General features: G+C 35.3%; 1 protein-coding gene across 1 annotated transcript in view; it reads right to left on the bottom strand.

The window, feature by feature from the left end:
• The window catches only part of LOC107705793 (receptor-type tyrosine-protein phosphatase U-like), a 276,526-nt gene that overhangs the window by 167,014 nt on the left and 94,548 nt on the right, over nt 1-14,964 (bottom strand). Inside the window, exon 2 of the mRNA XM_016509251.1 lies at nt 9,028-9,156. Coding sequence (XP_016364737.1) covers nt 9,028-9,156 — 129 coding nt within the window. The remainder of the gene's footprint in view (nt 1-9,027; nt 9,157-14,964) is intronic.

Raw genomic sequence — 14,964 nt, 5'->3', positions numbered from 1 at the left:
ATTTAATATTACAATTAAAACATTGATATTGTATGATTATTCCTTAAAAATAAGGTTTTAATAATTTTAGTAGTAGTAGTAGCAGCCTATTACGTACATTCTACTGAACAACAGTAATATATTTCTGCCACAATGTCTTCAAGTTAAACCAACCTTTTATTTTGATGGGTTGCCGTGAATACCTTTACATTTCTGTGTGTTTACATGTCCTCATTTAGTGAGACGGCAGACCACCGCAAGCTTCACGCGTGCTTCAGTACAAGTAACTGTTAGTAAACAAAACCGCGCGTCTGCACCATTCATTAACACAGAGACATGCAGAATTCATATTTAAATAGTCGTTTTGTGGCTTAATATTTACAAATACTAGTGGGAGTGGGAGTGCGCGCACGTGTGTGTGAGTGTGTTGTGTGTGTGTGTGTGCGCGCGCATCGGGGCGGAACTCCGCTGTGCGTGATACAGAGAGCGCGACCATAACGTAGAGACCGAAATGACATGCCGTTGTGTAAATAAGATAAGCCGCCCCCCTAATATAATGGCAGGGGAAACACTGGTAGTTTGCTAAATGTATTCATGCCATAGGGCATGCTGGGAATTGTCTCGAGCACTGCAGACATCCATACTGCTCATTAAGGTAAATTTACAGCTTAAGTTACTGTACAGGTAATTGTGCAACTATATATTAAGCGGTGCAAAATAAGCATATATTGCCTCATAAACGCTAAGGAAATTGGTACTATAAGTTTCGACATCCCGTAAAAATGTAAAAACCTGAATTTGGAGCATAAAGCTACCCACTTTTACAGGGGTGGATCTAAAACGCAGACATTCAATTTTATGAGCTTCTCACAGGGGATCTTTAAATTCTTAATGTCACCTCATTTGACACGAGTTCATCCTAAACAAACAGCATCTCAACAGGGTTATAGTGGCTTTCATTGGATGTGAAAATGTCTATTTTATCCCCTTGTTACACGATCCATCTTGCTATTTATTTATTGTGATTGATTGTAAATATGAACTCTTGTGAATGAGTAGTGGTCCGAGCCTGGCTTTGTGGTTTATGCTATCGGCCTGCTATTACAATTGGATTTAGTCTGCCCTGTTAGATTTACACAGCAATTCATTTCCCCCTTTCACCTTCCATCCCAGTGGTGTGTCTGAAAATTTACACAGGCATCATTTTTATTCCGTTCCACCAAATCGCTCACAGGACAAGCATGATGGGTTTATAATTCACCTTTTGTTTAAAATAAATATATAAATAATTTGTACTCCTAACCATGAAATAAATCAGCAGCTCAGAAATAAAAATCATCAAACATTTCATCCTTCACATACAGCATCCATTTCATCCACTGTGCTTCAGCAAAAGAAAAGATTTACAATAATGGAAAGGAGGTAAAAGTGTTATAATAGTTTGCGTGTTTAGAGACATTTTTAGTTCAAATGTCCATAAACATTCTTTAGTGTACAAAATAAATTAACGTATTTCATACAATACTGAAAAGTGTTGATAAAAATTGTTTTGTGAGTTTATGGCAGCAAACTTTGGCCAGTAGTCCAATGAAATTCTATTCAGCCTTCAGTCATCTAATACAGCAATATAAGTCACATATCTATTTTACTACTAAGTTTTGATCTCATGCGCACTTTGATGATGGAATTTCAATCATATGGATGGTGAGGTTTTAGTTTGGGACCTTTGTCAAGAGCCGATTCCATTACGAGGTGCTAAACGTATAACTTGAGACTCTGGGCTGAGACTCTTATAAAAGAGAGACACTTCTCAGATCAGATGAAAGTTCAAAGAGAAGCGGAGGATCATTGTATTAATCCAAGAGTTTCTGAAAAATTGAACACGAGAGAGGCATGATTAATCAATTCTTTGCACTGAGTTGAGAGCTACGGGTCTGATTTTAGATGAGATGGTACCTATATATACACCTGCAGACTTGCAGAATACTTTCATGCTTTTTTCTACACAAAAGTGTTCAGAAAATGTTCTTTCCAGTAATACACCCTAGGACACAAGTACCTCTCAGAGAGATTTAATTTTTTTTTTCCATACCCCACTGGCACTGCGGTATACACAACCGTTCAAAAGTTTAGAGTCGGTAAGATCGATCGATTGCTTGATTGATTGATTGATTGATTGTGTTTGCAAATTGCAACTTGATCAAAAGTAAAGACAATTCAATTTTTATCAAATATTTCTATTTCAATTAAATGTTGTTCTGTTGAACATTCTATTCATCAAAGAATCCTGGGGGCGTATTACAGAAAGTTTCTTATCTTAGGTCTTAACTTAAGATATGATATGTTAAATTAGGATTTTTCACAAACTCGTATTACAGAAGCAAATCTTAACATGACATGGGATTCTTATCCTATCTTACAAAATCGTATTTTATCTCTAGTTAGGAAATCTTAAATTTGCTTTATCATGTTCGACGATCCACTCTCAGGTCTGTTACCAAGCAACCAACACTGCACGAGCTGCTGATGAGGTAAACTAAATAATAGAAGCTACTTCACTTCTTACTTCACTACACTACTTACTTCAACCGTAAGGCATTACACCGTGTCTACACTGGACGCGAGCGGCGCAGCGCGGCTTGACAAAATACTATAGAACTCATTATAGCCAGTGATGCTGTCTAAACTGGATGCGGCACGGCGTGACACGACAAATCCCCGACAGTAAACTGCTGCCGCGTTCTATTTATGACGTGCTGACACAAATTTCAAATGATTTTCAATGGTCGCTTTGTCGCGTCCAGTGTAGACAGACTTTAGCTGTTGAGGCGCTGCGCGACACGACAACTGTGGGGCTGTCCTAAAGTTAAGACAGTTTTTAGGATTTTTTGTCAAGTTAGGAGGTTTCTGTAATACCCCCTTTCCTACCTGTAGTTAAGATAAGTTAACACACTTAGGAAACGATGTTCTGTAATAGCTTTTGTCCTAAATGTGGTCCTAACTGAAATTACCATGGTTACCAAACAGATAAGATAAGATTTTAAAGTTAGGATCTTTCTGTAATACGCCCCCTGGAAAACAAGTAACACAGTTTCAAGAAAAATATTAAGAAGCTTTTTTCAACTTTGATAATAACAAGAAATGTTTCTTGAGATGTTTCTTGATTTCTGAAGGATCATGAGACACTGAAGACTGAAGAAATGGATGCTGAAAATTCAGCTTTGCCATCAAATTACACTTTCAAATACATGAAAAAATTTTTACTGTAATAATATTTCACAATATTACTGTCTTACTGTATTTTTATGAAATAAATGCAGCCTTAGTGAGCAAAAGACACTTTCAAAAATATTTAAAAAGCCTTAACCACCCAAACTTTTGAAAGGTAGTGTACTTCTAAAAAATGTTTTTTGAAAAATGTATGCTACTACTAGTTTATTTTGCAATGACTGACACTTACATTATCCCTTACATAAGTATGATAAGATATTTTTACTGGTTTAAAAAAAAGAAGGAAGATAGAAAAAGAAAAAAATCTGCATTATATTGTATTTATTGTCACTATAATCACTAAAACTAAATAAATATAAAAGATAAATGGAAGGGAAAAAACCCAAAAGAATATATCATTATTGTCTAGATGCCTTTATCTATAACAGTAACTCATTATTATGAACACTTAGAACTTTATAAAAGTTTATAACCAAGTACTTTATTAAAAAAAAAGAGAGGGGGTGGGATATTTATTTATCTGACCACCCTATTTATAAAGAAGTAAAGAACAGAAATAACCAGCACTCTAGCTTCTTGTTTTCAGCCAGCGAGTAAGACATCCTTCCAAAACAGACCTGGTCATAAACAAGTCCAAACATAAACACGCCGCCTAATTCAAAATAATTGCAACGCACTGCAAACTCCATTCCATCCACATGTGTGGAGAGGCGGTTTTGAGAGTCCCAGAGCAGAAGTCAGTGATTGAGAGACGGCGGATGGAGGCAGGCAGCTCTGGGCTTCAGGAAACTTTATTAGATCATTGAGGGAAGCCAGCCAGGTCTGATAATGACCCTACAACTCCACCAGATGTGTCTCCCCACCAACTTCCTCTGTCAGGGGCCCCTGTGGTCTCTCATATCAGTGATGAATAAGGCCTGGGCATCAGAGTGTGGATAATATGCAGATGGGACACGAGCCTGCTGTTTGAGAGAGGTGAAGGGCAGCTGGTAATAAAGACCTACAGGTCTCTGATCAGCACCGTGTGCCTCGGTGCCTCTCTGACTAAGGAGGGACGTAATAAGATACAACATGCCCAGAGAATTGCCTGGCTTTAGCACTAATATCTGTGGGAACCTGCTTCCAGTGAAGAGATTACAGCAGATCTCTGACGGACCCAGAGGTCTGGCTTAAGATGAGAAAGGACCAATTAGGTTATCTGAAGTGCTGCAGGTTTCTCTGCCTCCCACGTTGACCGAGAGGTCTTTCTGTTTCTAACCCATCCACTGGATTCAAACGTGTAGAGCGCAGGTCTCACCTCACAACGCACCACCAACCATTTCGCATGAATAAAGACAGTAGACTGCAGTGTGACGGACTTCCAACTGATGATAAGATAAGAAATAATCTCCTTGCAAATGAATGTTAACCGCTTGACCTCAAGAGTACGTGCCTCTTCTCTGCTTTCCCTCTCTAAAATGAATACTCACCAAATATGAGTAAAAATTGACTTTGGTGCATAAATAAAACAGAGCCAATATGTGGTTTAAGTCAGACTGTAAGAATGAAAGTCTAAACCCAAATTTAAATCAAATCAAAGACATACCCATAAAGTCCATGAAAGAAGTAATCTGAGAACTTTTCCCTAAGTGGAAAATGTACCATCATACGTTATCTAGGGTTTCCATTATTCCAGGACTCCACAATGGAAACATATATTTATATTTATGCATTTGGCAGAACCTTTGATTTAAAGCAATTAAGCAACATATGTGAAATATGAGAAACAAAACCACAATTTCACAGTATTTTGACAGGTGTGAGTAAGGCTGCATGATATTAAATATACAAAAATAAATATTAATTATTAAGGGAAAGAAATCTAACTGCAGTTTCTATTTATTTATTTGATTTTATTTATGTATTTATTTTATTTGAATAAAAATTGCAACTCAGATTTAAAATGTGATTTAAAAAAAAAAAAAAACTCCAGGGTTTGTGAATATATGTCAACATGACTATAAAATAAGAAGAACTGCTATTATTATTATTATTACTACTACTACTACGACAACTATTATTACATTTTTAACATATTAAACATATTGCACTGTAAAATTGAAAAATTAAAAAATAAATTATTTTAGTTTACAGTACAGCTGCCTTTATTTTATTTTTCACATTTTTCAATAAACTATAGGGCTTTTATTTTGACGGAAAACCACATGGACAACTTTAAAGCCTTTTTTGTTGAACAACTATGTATGTTCTTTTATTTATTTATATATTTATTTAAATTGCAGCCTTTTTGATTTGATAAATTTAAAAAAAAAGTAATTTAGCTTTTTTTGTTAAAATAATTATAAACAGTATTCTTTTCTCTCTCTTCTTAGGAAAATAGGATATGCTTTTGGTAAAAAAAATAAATAAATAATATTCCATTGTACATTTATTATAAGTAAATAACTATTAATATTTTTAATAAATATTAAAAGGTAAAATATACAAATGTATATAGTATATTGTATCTATTTTTGTATATTTAATATTTTTTTAATATTTTTACATATTTTAGTGTCACTCCCACATGCCACAATAATGTAAATGTGAAAATGTCATTTTGTTCCCTGTAGGTATCCAAAACCCCGCTGTACCCCTCCCTAAACCTCTTCCTCAGATAAAAAATCTGAGTTTGTCTCCTAACAGTGAGATACAGGTTATCACTGCCAAACTTTACCGCTTTATCCACACACAGGGACCAGACTTACATCCGTCCCCTTGTAAATAGTCTTATCTGCTAAGCAAAAGTTAGCTCAGCACCGTGCTCTGAATTAAGATGGGCGATGGTGACAGGATCTCTTCAACGTGTAGAACTGAGAAAATACAACTGGGCCTTGTTTAGGAGAGCTCAATGTTTGCATATCGAGACCGAAACAACATGAAAGGATCCATTTTGCCACTCAGTACCATGGCAGTTTCTGACCTAGTTTCCCAAAGCCAACGCGTCCCATGTTAAGACGATCAAAATCTGCTGGTTAAAATGTCTGTGTGGGGTTCTCCATTTAAAAAATACATGGTAAACTCCCACCGCAGGGCGAACGTGCGATGTCAATGTCTGTTTACGTTCACACCATCAAACACTTCCTGCTGTGTTTCCAAGGTGTGACATCATTCTCACCTACTTAAACTTTGCATGCCTATACTCATCTGTTGCCCTCAGAGAACAGTGAATGTCACACGACAGACAGTCGGCTTTAATTAAACCCAGAGGGAAATGTATTAATTACTGCACAGCGCCTGTGACTGCGGGTGAGGTGTCTTGGGTCTGCATATGATTAGAATGCTGATTATGATGTACTATGGAGGATTCCATCATACTCAACTGTCCTAATCACTCATTCATATATTTAACACAAGCTGATTATAGTTTTGCTTTAGTACTATTCTCACAATTTAAAAAGTGCTACATTCACAGTTCAAAACTTCAAACTGATTTGTTCTATTTATTCAAAACTTTCCTTTCACACAACAATTATGTCCAATCATAAGATTATTGTAACGGGTAATGAGAGCATTTGATTTAATCACCAAAAAAATGATGATCTGTCAATTTAGTCATTTTCACAATCATTTAGTTCAATAGCAAATTATGCAAGATCAAATTACCTTTAGAAATGCTGAATGTAGAAATCACAATACTTAATATAAATCAAATAGTATATAATAATAATAAAAATATAAATATATATATAATTATAATTATACATATATATATATATATATAGAGAGAGAGAGAGATTTATTTTTTATATTTATTAATTTATATTAATAAAAAATGTTAAATTGCAAATTAAATATAAAAATTGTAAATATAATAAAATATAATGAATATAATAAAAAGAAATGCTAATATTTTTTATGATAAAATATTAATATTAATATTTCTTTAGATTACAGTAGATGACGAGAAAAGGTACTTTGTGATTTTGTGTGACAAGCATTAAAACTGCATTTTTTGATGATCTTCCTGGAGTTTTGAAAGTGAACGTTTTTGAAAGTTCTGAAAATGTATCGCTTTCTTGAGAAAATAGTACCAAAGGTTTTTTTTTATTATTTAGATCTGTTAATTATAAATAGTTTTTCCTGTGCTAAACACTTTTTAAATGTATTATATATTATTTAATATAATTTTATATGATTTATATAATATTATTTGAGATTATATTATATAATACACGCAATTATTATTGTATTGCAAATGTACTGCTACATTTGTGGATGTCTACTCATAAAGATTAAGGACAGCCGGCCCTCTCTGTAAATTCTTATTCCTCTGGTAGTCTTTGACCTTCCGTTCAAACTGGTGTAGATTATAGTGCTTGGATCACATTCCCCCTGAGATATGCTTTTCACAAGCCTCTCTTATCCAGGTCCCCTGTGTTTTACTTCATCGCTGAGAACCTTACCTAATTTTTATCTGTTTCATTGTGTCATCGGCATCCTATCTCTCCTCACATCGAAGTTCTTGCGATCCATCTGTCTCTTTCACTGACTTACCACCGGTGTCTGCCTAATCCAATTACTTAGTAAGCATTAAATCTGCATTTTTGTAGTTTTGTGAAAACGTACCATTTGTGAATAGTACAAAAGGAAATGTTTTTATTAGATCTGTTGATTGTTATTTTTTTCACTTACTCTGCACATTTTTTTACTTTAAATTTAATAAAATAAATTATTATAATAAAAATCATTATTATTGTCATAATAATAATAATGGGATATTAAATAATATTTTTTGTATTATTATTATTATATTGACAAGGTTGTCGGTAGATTTGATGAAATACAAAATGCATGTGCTGATAACAACACATCTTACACTTGAACTTACCACCGGTGGCCGCCTAATCCAATCACTAGTTCTGCACTTTCTTGCCTCCCTCTGCTTGTTTTGATCTAGTTTCAACAATGGCTCTCAATAAAAGACCCTTCCCAGCAGGCCATGCACATCTCTCTGACACTTCCCGTTCGGGATGGGCTACATTTCAAAGAACTCATTGATTGTCGGGATTGATTCGTTTCAGGTGGGGCCAAACTCCTAATCACTTCTGTTTCATCGGTTGACACGGACAGAATAAGACATCGAGAGACGAGACCTGCTGATGCGTGCTTATAGATCAGACTCTTTACCTTTCTTATTGCACCTGCTTGTTCTGACTGGACAACGTTGATTTGCATGTGACCACATGTAGTGATTGCATCCGTGCCAGGGGAATTCTATTCATTCCCTGCAGCCACCCATCGACAAAATTTGAATATGGCTACATGGTAGTTCGGTAGTTCCTGATTTGATGATATCAACACATTTTACGTGTGAAACGTTCTCCAAATTTGTATAAAACTACAAATAAAACAAGAAAAAAATAAAGAGCATGCTGCAATGTGGGATGTCATTCCAGCTGCCAGAAGGAAGGTATGCAAGATGGATGGGTTTGTTATGGGTGATTATTATTATTATTATTATTACTACTACTACTTTTTTATTATTTTTTTAAAATAATAATATATATGGAATATGAAATGCTGAAATAAAATTGTTATACTTTTATTTTAAGAATTTTAATAAATACCTCATTTATTCAATAAATAAAACTACAAGTAAAACAAAAAAGAAAGAAATAAACAGCATGCTGCGATGGGGGCCGTCCTTCCAGCTGTCACTCTGATGAGGCCAGTAGGAGGCCATCCGAGATGGACAGGTCCACGGTGTGAAACGGTTTGCGACACAGTGTGAAATAAACTGGCAGAATAAGAATGGGCAATGCTGGGCAGACTTACCGCGCAGGAGATCAGAGGTGGAGTGTGGCGAGGCGTGAGCGCGGAACAGCTGCCAATCAAAGTCATCCTCCTCCCCTTGGCTGAACTCGCACAGGCTGGGGTCGGAGTCCTCATCAAACGTGCAGCCCGCTGCAGAAAAGCAAAACAACTTATCGGTCTTGATGCAAGTCCATGACTTCCTCTCATTAAAAACCTTAAACGGCCTGGGATACGTGCTTCCTGCTTAACCTGACAAGTCTCTGTACATGAATTATTAAAAGCGTCTGGTCGTATATTTAAAAGCCTCCGGGGCAATAACATTTCATTTGGACAACATTTGATCCACAATTTGTTGACACTAAAATGTGCATTACAATACGACTCCTCAACCCTCTGGGGAGGTTAATGTGGCTGCAGGCAGACGTACGAGGACCCCCTGGCCCGGCATCCTAATTAAGCAGCCGTGTGTTATTTGGGGCTCTGTTTCATCATGCAAACCCCTGTGATCTGATTTCTGTTTGTGCAGAGTGAGAAGTGCCAGATTGCACACCCACATATACATTATTTCCAACACCGGCTCTTTAGCCAGACAGCATTCGCCAAAGCAATCATGCCTCTTTTCAAGACACACCGCTCTCACGCACGACATCTCCAAGGACACACACATCCCCATCACCTCCACCATTCAATCATCAATACTGCCTGAAGATTTACAACACAAACACTGCAACAGACCAATTTATCAGCAACGACCAATTAAACCGTGGAAGATAACTGGGCATGCTTAATAGTTGCGAATACACTGCCAGCCGTGTCATTATTACTTATTACTAAAATTATTAAAGTATTTTATGAACTATTTATTTATTAATTCATTCATTCACAGTACATAAATTGATACTTTGAATTGAATAGAATACCCAAAAATTATACTAACAATAATATGGACAAACTTAAAAATGATATCAGTAGTTGTTGCAATTACTAAATATTAACAGATATGGACACAATTATTAACAGACACATACTACTAATAATAATAATAATAATAATAATAAATAGTTGCAAAATTTACTGTCAGCCTTATCAGTATTAATCATAATTAAATATTTTATAAAGGTATTCTAAAATACTTTTTATTTTGTGCTTTTTACTTTCTTTTCATTTTTAATATATTTACTACTACTACTACTACTACTACTAATAATAATAATAACAATAAATATGGGATATGAAATAAATACTGTTAACATTGACAAGGCTGTCAGTAGATGTTGCTGTAGTAATCAGCAAAGCAGGAATTATAATAAAGGTTATAATATTAGTAATAATATCAAAATTATTTAAATAATTATAAATTAGGGCTGTCAAACAGTTCATTGCGGTTAATCGCATCTAAAATTAAAATGCGTTTACATAATGTTGTATTATTAAAATGTGTGTGTATATTTATTATATAAATGCACATGCATGCATGCATATATTTAAGAAAAATATTCCTATTTATATATAAAATATTCATATATGTAAACAAATATTTGTAAAATATATACATGTATGTGTGTATATATGTATACACAAAATAAATATACACAGTACATACATATATTATGTAAAAACAAACTTTTATTTGGGATGTGATTAATCGCAATTAATGCAAGTAAACGGACAAGTGATCACCCTTCAAAACCAGTTCACGAAAGTTCACAAACTTCCTGTTTGGCCTTGAATACAGGGTCAACTAATACTTTAATCTTTCTGTAACTATTCCAAACTATTATTCTAATCCATCAGGGACTTCTTAAACTTCTCAGCCTGCAACTAATTTCAGTTCCACATTACATTTAATACGCAGCACATTTGTGACCTGAGGGCAGCAGCTTAATGTGCCACAGCCTGAGCACCTCGCCACATCTGCTGTGGTCCTTCACATTAGCCGTGTAGGGTGAGAAAGAGCAGGCAGCGGCGGGCAGTCCACAAATCCCAGTCACATGCTGCTGACTGTGGCTTTGACAATAACTATGACATCAAGGTGACCCTCATAGCTGACTGTCTCATTACTGCCACCTCTGGGCCTGCCCCAACAACAGACAAATGGGGATAGTTTTACATCTGGCTAGTACAACAAATTGGTTGATTGTATTTTTTATTTCAAAAGAATCTGTGCTTGCATAATAGACATTTCTCTGTCCTTAAGTATAAGCTTTATTGTAACCGACGTAAAGGTCTCTGTAAGTTATTATTAAATACCGTGAAACACTTTTTTTGAAAGGCATTAATACTTTTATTCAGCATGGACCTATTAAATTTATTTAAAGTGGCAGTGAAGGCATTTATAATGTTATAAAATAATTATATTTTAAATAAATGCAGCTTTGAACTTTCTATTCATCAAAGAATCCTAAAACAAATTCATCAGTTTCCACAAAAATATAAAGCAGCACAACTGTTTTTAACATTGGTAATAATAAGAAATGTCTTAAGCACCAAAATTCGAAATGCTGGGTAGATACAGAGTAGGGATGGAACGATTACCGGTTTCACGATAAATCACGATAAAATGCCCTGACGGTTAGTATTACCGTTTAAAATTTAATTATCATCAAAACCGTGTTTGATTATCGCGCTTTTGAAAACTCGCGGTAAATCCTGTCCAGCCAGCATCAGTCTGACGCAGAAGCAGCATGCAATGTTGTTGTTGTTGTTTTTTGCATGAGAGGAAATGGCGGAAGGCAGTGACAGCGCTCGGGAGATTTTTCAGCCATCTAAGAGAACCAAATCGGAATCATATTTCTATCACTGACGAAAAATATGTTGTCTTACATTAAAATAGACTAATTTAATTAGCCCATTCTACTTATGTTTGTATGTGAACTCGAAATCAACCCCAACTTTGCTTTAAAAAGCATCACAAGATCTCCTAACCGAAGATCACATGATCACTAACAGAAATCTTATTGTATATATATATATATAATTTTAACAAAACCGTGATAATATTGATGATCGTGATAACTTTGGTCACTATAATCGTGATATGAAATTTTCATATCGTTACATCCCTAATACAGAGATAGCTTTACATTATGTAAGATTAAGACAAAATTCAAAACAGTAACAAACTATAAATATTGTGAAATTATATTCACAACTGGATACCTTTGCTGTTACATCACTTAGTAATTGCAAGCAACCTACATTTACAGTACCAATACCAGAAGTGTCAAAACAAAATCCTTCCCATTATAATCAATCCATGACTCACAAGTCTGAATCAGAGAAACGATTAACACTTACTAAACTACAAGCACCAAAAATACTGTTTGGCATTTAGTTAGGTCTCATTAGGTCTCACACAACTCAAAAACACTAAAAGAACCATTAATGGAATACTTAAAGAATCAGAATCACATAATTGTTGACTGGAATCTGACTCAGAACCAGAATCATTACATTCCTTCCAAATCCAATCCCTATTACTCATGTGAGCCAGAACAAAAGGCAGCGAGAATCTTCCCAGAGCTTTTGTCCCAGTAGGTTTCATTTACGCCTTTCGCTAACAGCTCAGCACAGGGATCCGTTTCTGTAGGAGCGGGAAAAGATACCAAAGCTGACAAACTGAGACCTTATTTAGGCAATTACTTCTCTCCTACCAAAGCCAAAGACATTTGAGACGTTCTCAGAAGATCCTGAGAGAAATGTGGAACGCCCAGCTTTTCTTTCCATCAGTACACATCATCTTAAAGCCAAGCACAAACTATTTACCATCATGCCTGAACAACAATCAAGTCCTCCTCTCTGCTCCCCCAAACCCCTTGCCTCAGCCTCGTCATGACTGCCTCCAATAAGTAATTACAATATAATCTGGCACAGCAACACAACACAGAGAAAACATCAGGCTTGAGCCACTGCCAGGGTTGAAAGCCCCTTGGCTAGAGAGCATGAAGGCTTTTGTGTGTGCAGGCTCATCCGCTTGTTTTGTTTATTAATGTGAACAAGTTCCCTTTGGAGAGTTAGGCTGTTATTAGCCTTCATTAAAATTTCGAAGAATTGGCTTGTCTGAGCCCTCTAAGGACATACCAATGAATCCTGACGCATTCAGGCTATCAATAGCTTCAAACCTGTGGATGAAGAATCAGATTAACTTCAAACCTCTTCTTTTTTTTCAATATTCTTTTAACCAATTTACTGTCAACAGATGGTATTACTCAGAGAATGTTCTGTTGCTGGTTGCATGACAGTATATCTTGTAGCAGACAGATAGGGCTTAATTAATTTACTTAATGAAATAACATTTTAATGAAATATATATTTTAAATACTATGTACGATCCTGTGATTATTGCTGTGGATTTTCAGTGATTTTTCCTGTATTTTAATGAGTAAGTCACTGATTCATTCAGTTATCTGATTAATTTGAAACACTGAATCATTTCAGAAACAAATCAAGTAACTCTTTAAGAGTGACTCAGTGAATCATCATTCAAAAATACTGGTTCAACTTCATACAGGAAGTGACTGTGTAAATGTGAGTCATTGGATTGTTCACTCAAATGATTAGTTCAAAAGGAAAAAAGTTCAAAATTGAATCATTCAAGAAATGACCATTAAAAAGTATAATAGTAGGGAAGCATGTGATTTCAGATGTAGTCACTGAATCACTTACCCAACCGAGTCATTTAAAAAAAACACCAGTGTTGCGCAAAGATCCACAACAGTTTAATTTGCGCTGACTTCGCTGAAACTATTTTGTAGGCAATGGCAAAATAGATAGTAACTTGCAATTCAGTGTCTAAAATAAGTTAACGAATATTAATTTCTAGTTTATTAAACTGCTTTCTAAAAGCATGACTGAATCCCAGTACTCTTACCTTACTGCAAAATGGATCAACAAAGGGAATAAAATATTTTTAAAGCTACAAAAAAGAGAGAAATATGCCAGAGAAAAAAAAAATCTCCCTATTTTAGCATCAAACAGACAGTATTATCATGTTTTGCTTTGGGAACACCAAAAACTTTTTTGCTAAAGATGGAACTACACCTCAACTGAAACCCAGAAGCAATGATACAGATCAAAGAACTAAATCTGACACCATGGATCTGCTGAAAAAAGTACAGATTTAATCTGTACCACAAAATGTTGTGTCTTCAGAGGTTGTAAGAATCTGCTTGCTAGCTAGCTGGGGTTCTACTACCGAGAAAAGAGCAGGGACAAGACAAATAGGATGTTGTCAGAGGATCAGGGGAATGTCTCAGATTTATCTAGAGCAGTAATGTTAGAGAGAGGCAATTTGTTTAACAATGCTTCCAGGTTAGAACTACCTTGCCAAGGGATATTTAAAGTGTGTCCCACTTTGAAATGTGCATCCTATCTGAACCTCAACTTGCCTTCTGAGTTTTATTTTTTCATAAATTAGATTCTTCTCCCCAGACATGTTCTCATGAGGTTTGTGACATCCCTCACCACCTCGTCCTTCAATTGAGTTAGTGTGCCATACGTTGAGGCCTAGCTTTAGCATTAGCAGCAAATTCCTGAAGTGTAAAATAAATCAATAAATCAACAAAACAAAATAGGTAACAAAATAGCAATAGATGGATTTTTATTCACCTTTGAATAATTGAAAAGTTGTGAAAAATAATTTTCTTTGTCAGTATTTTTCCAGTAAAAAGGTTTCATCTACATTGATTATATTTATATATTTGATTTGATAAGATAATTTGACCTATTTCCAGAAAATATGCATATTCTCTGTTGTGCGACACTTTAGCATGACATGAAAATTCAAGATGCAATGAAGTCATACTGCATGTCAGTAAGCCAAAAACAAAACGACTGCATCCCAAATGCAGTTTAGCACATCATCCACATCTTTTTTATACACACACATATGCAGGCATCCACGCTGTGACTGTGTAACATTCTGTTTGGTCAGTTGTCGCCTGCCACCAATGGTTAACA

Source organism: Sinocyclocheilus rhinocerous, unplaced genomic scaffold, assembly GCF_001515625.1.
Source record: "Sinocyclocheilus rhinocerous isolate Xijiao unplaced genomic scaffold, SAMN03320098_v1.1 scaffold222, whole genome shotgun sequence".
Lineage (NCBI taxonomy): Eukaryota > Metazoa > Chordata > Actinopteri > Cypriniformes > Cyprinidae > Sinocyclocheilus > Sinocyclocheilus rhinocerous.
This window is presented reverse-complemented; position numbering and strand designations above follow the sequence as displayed.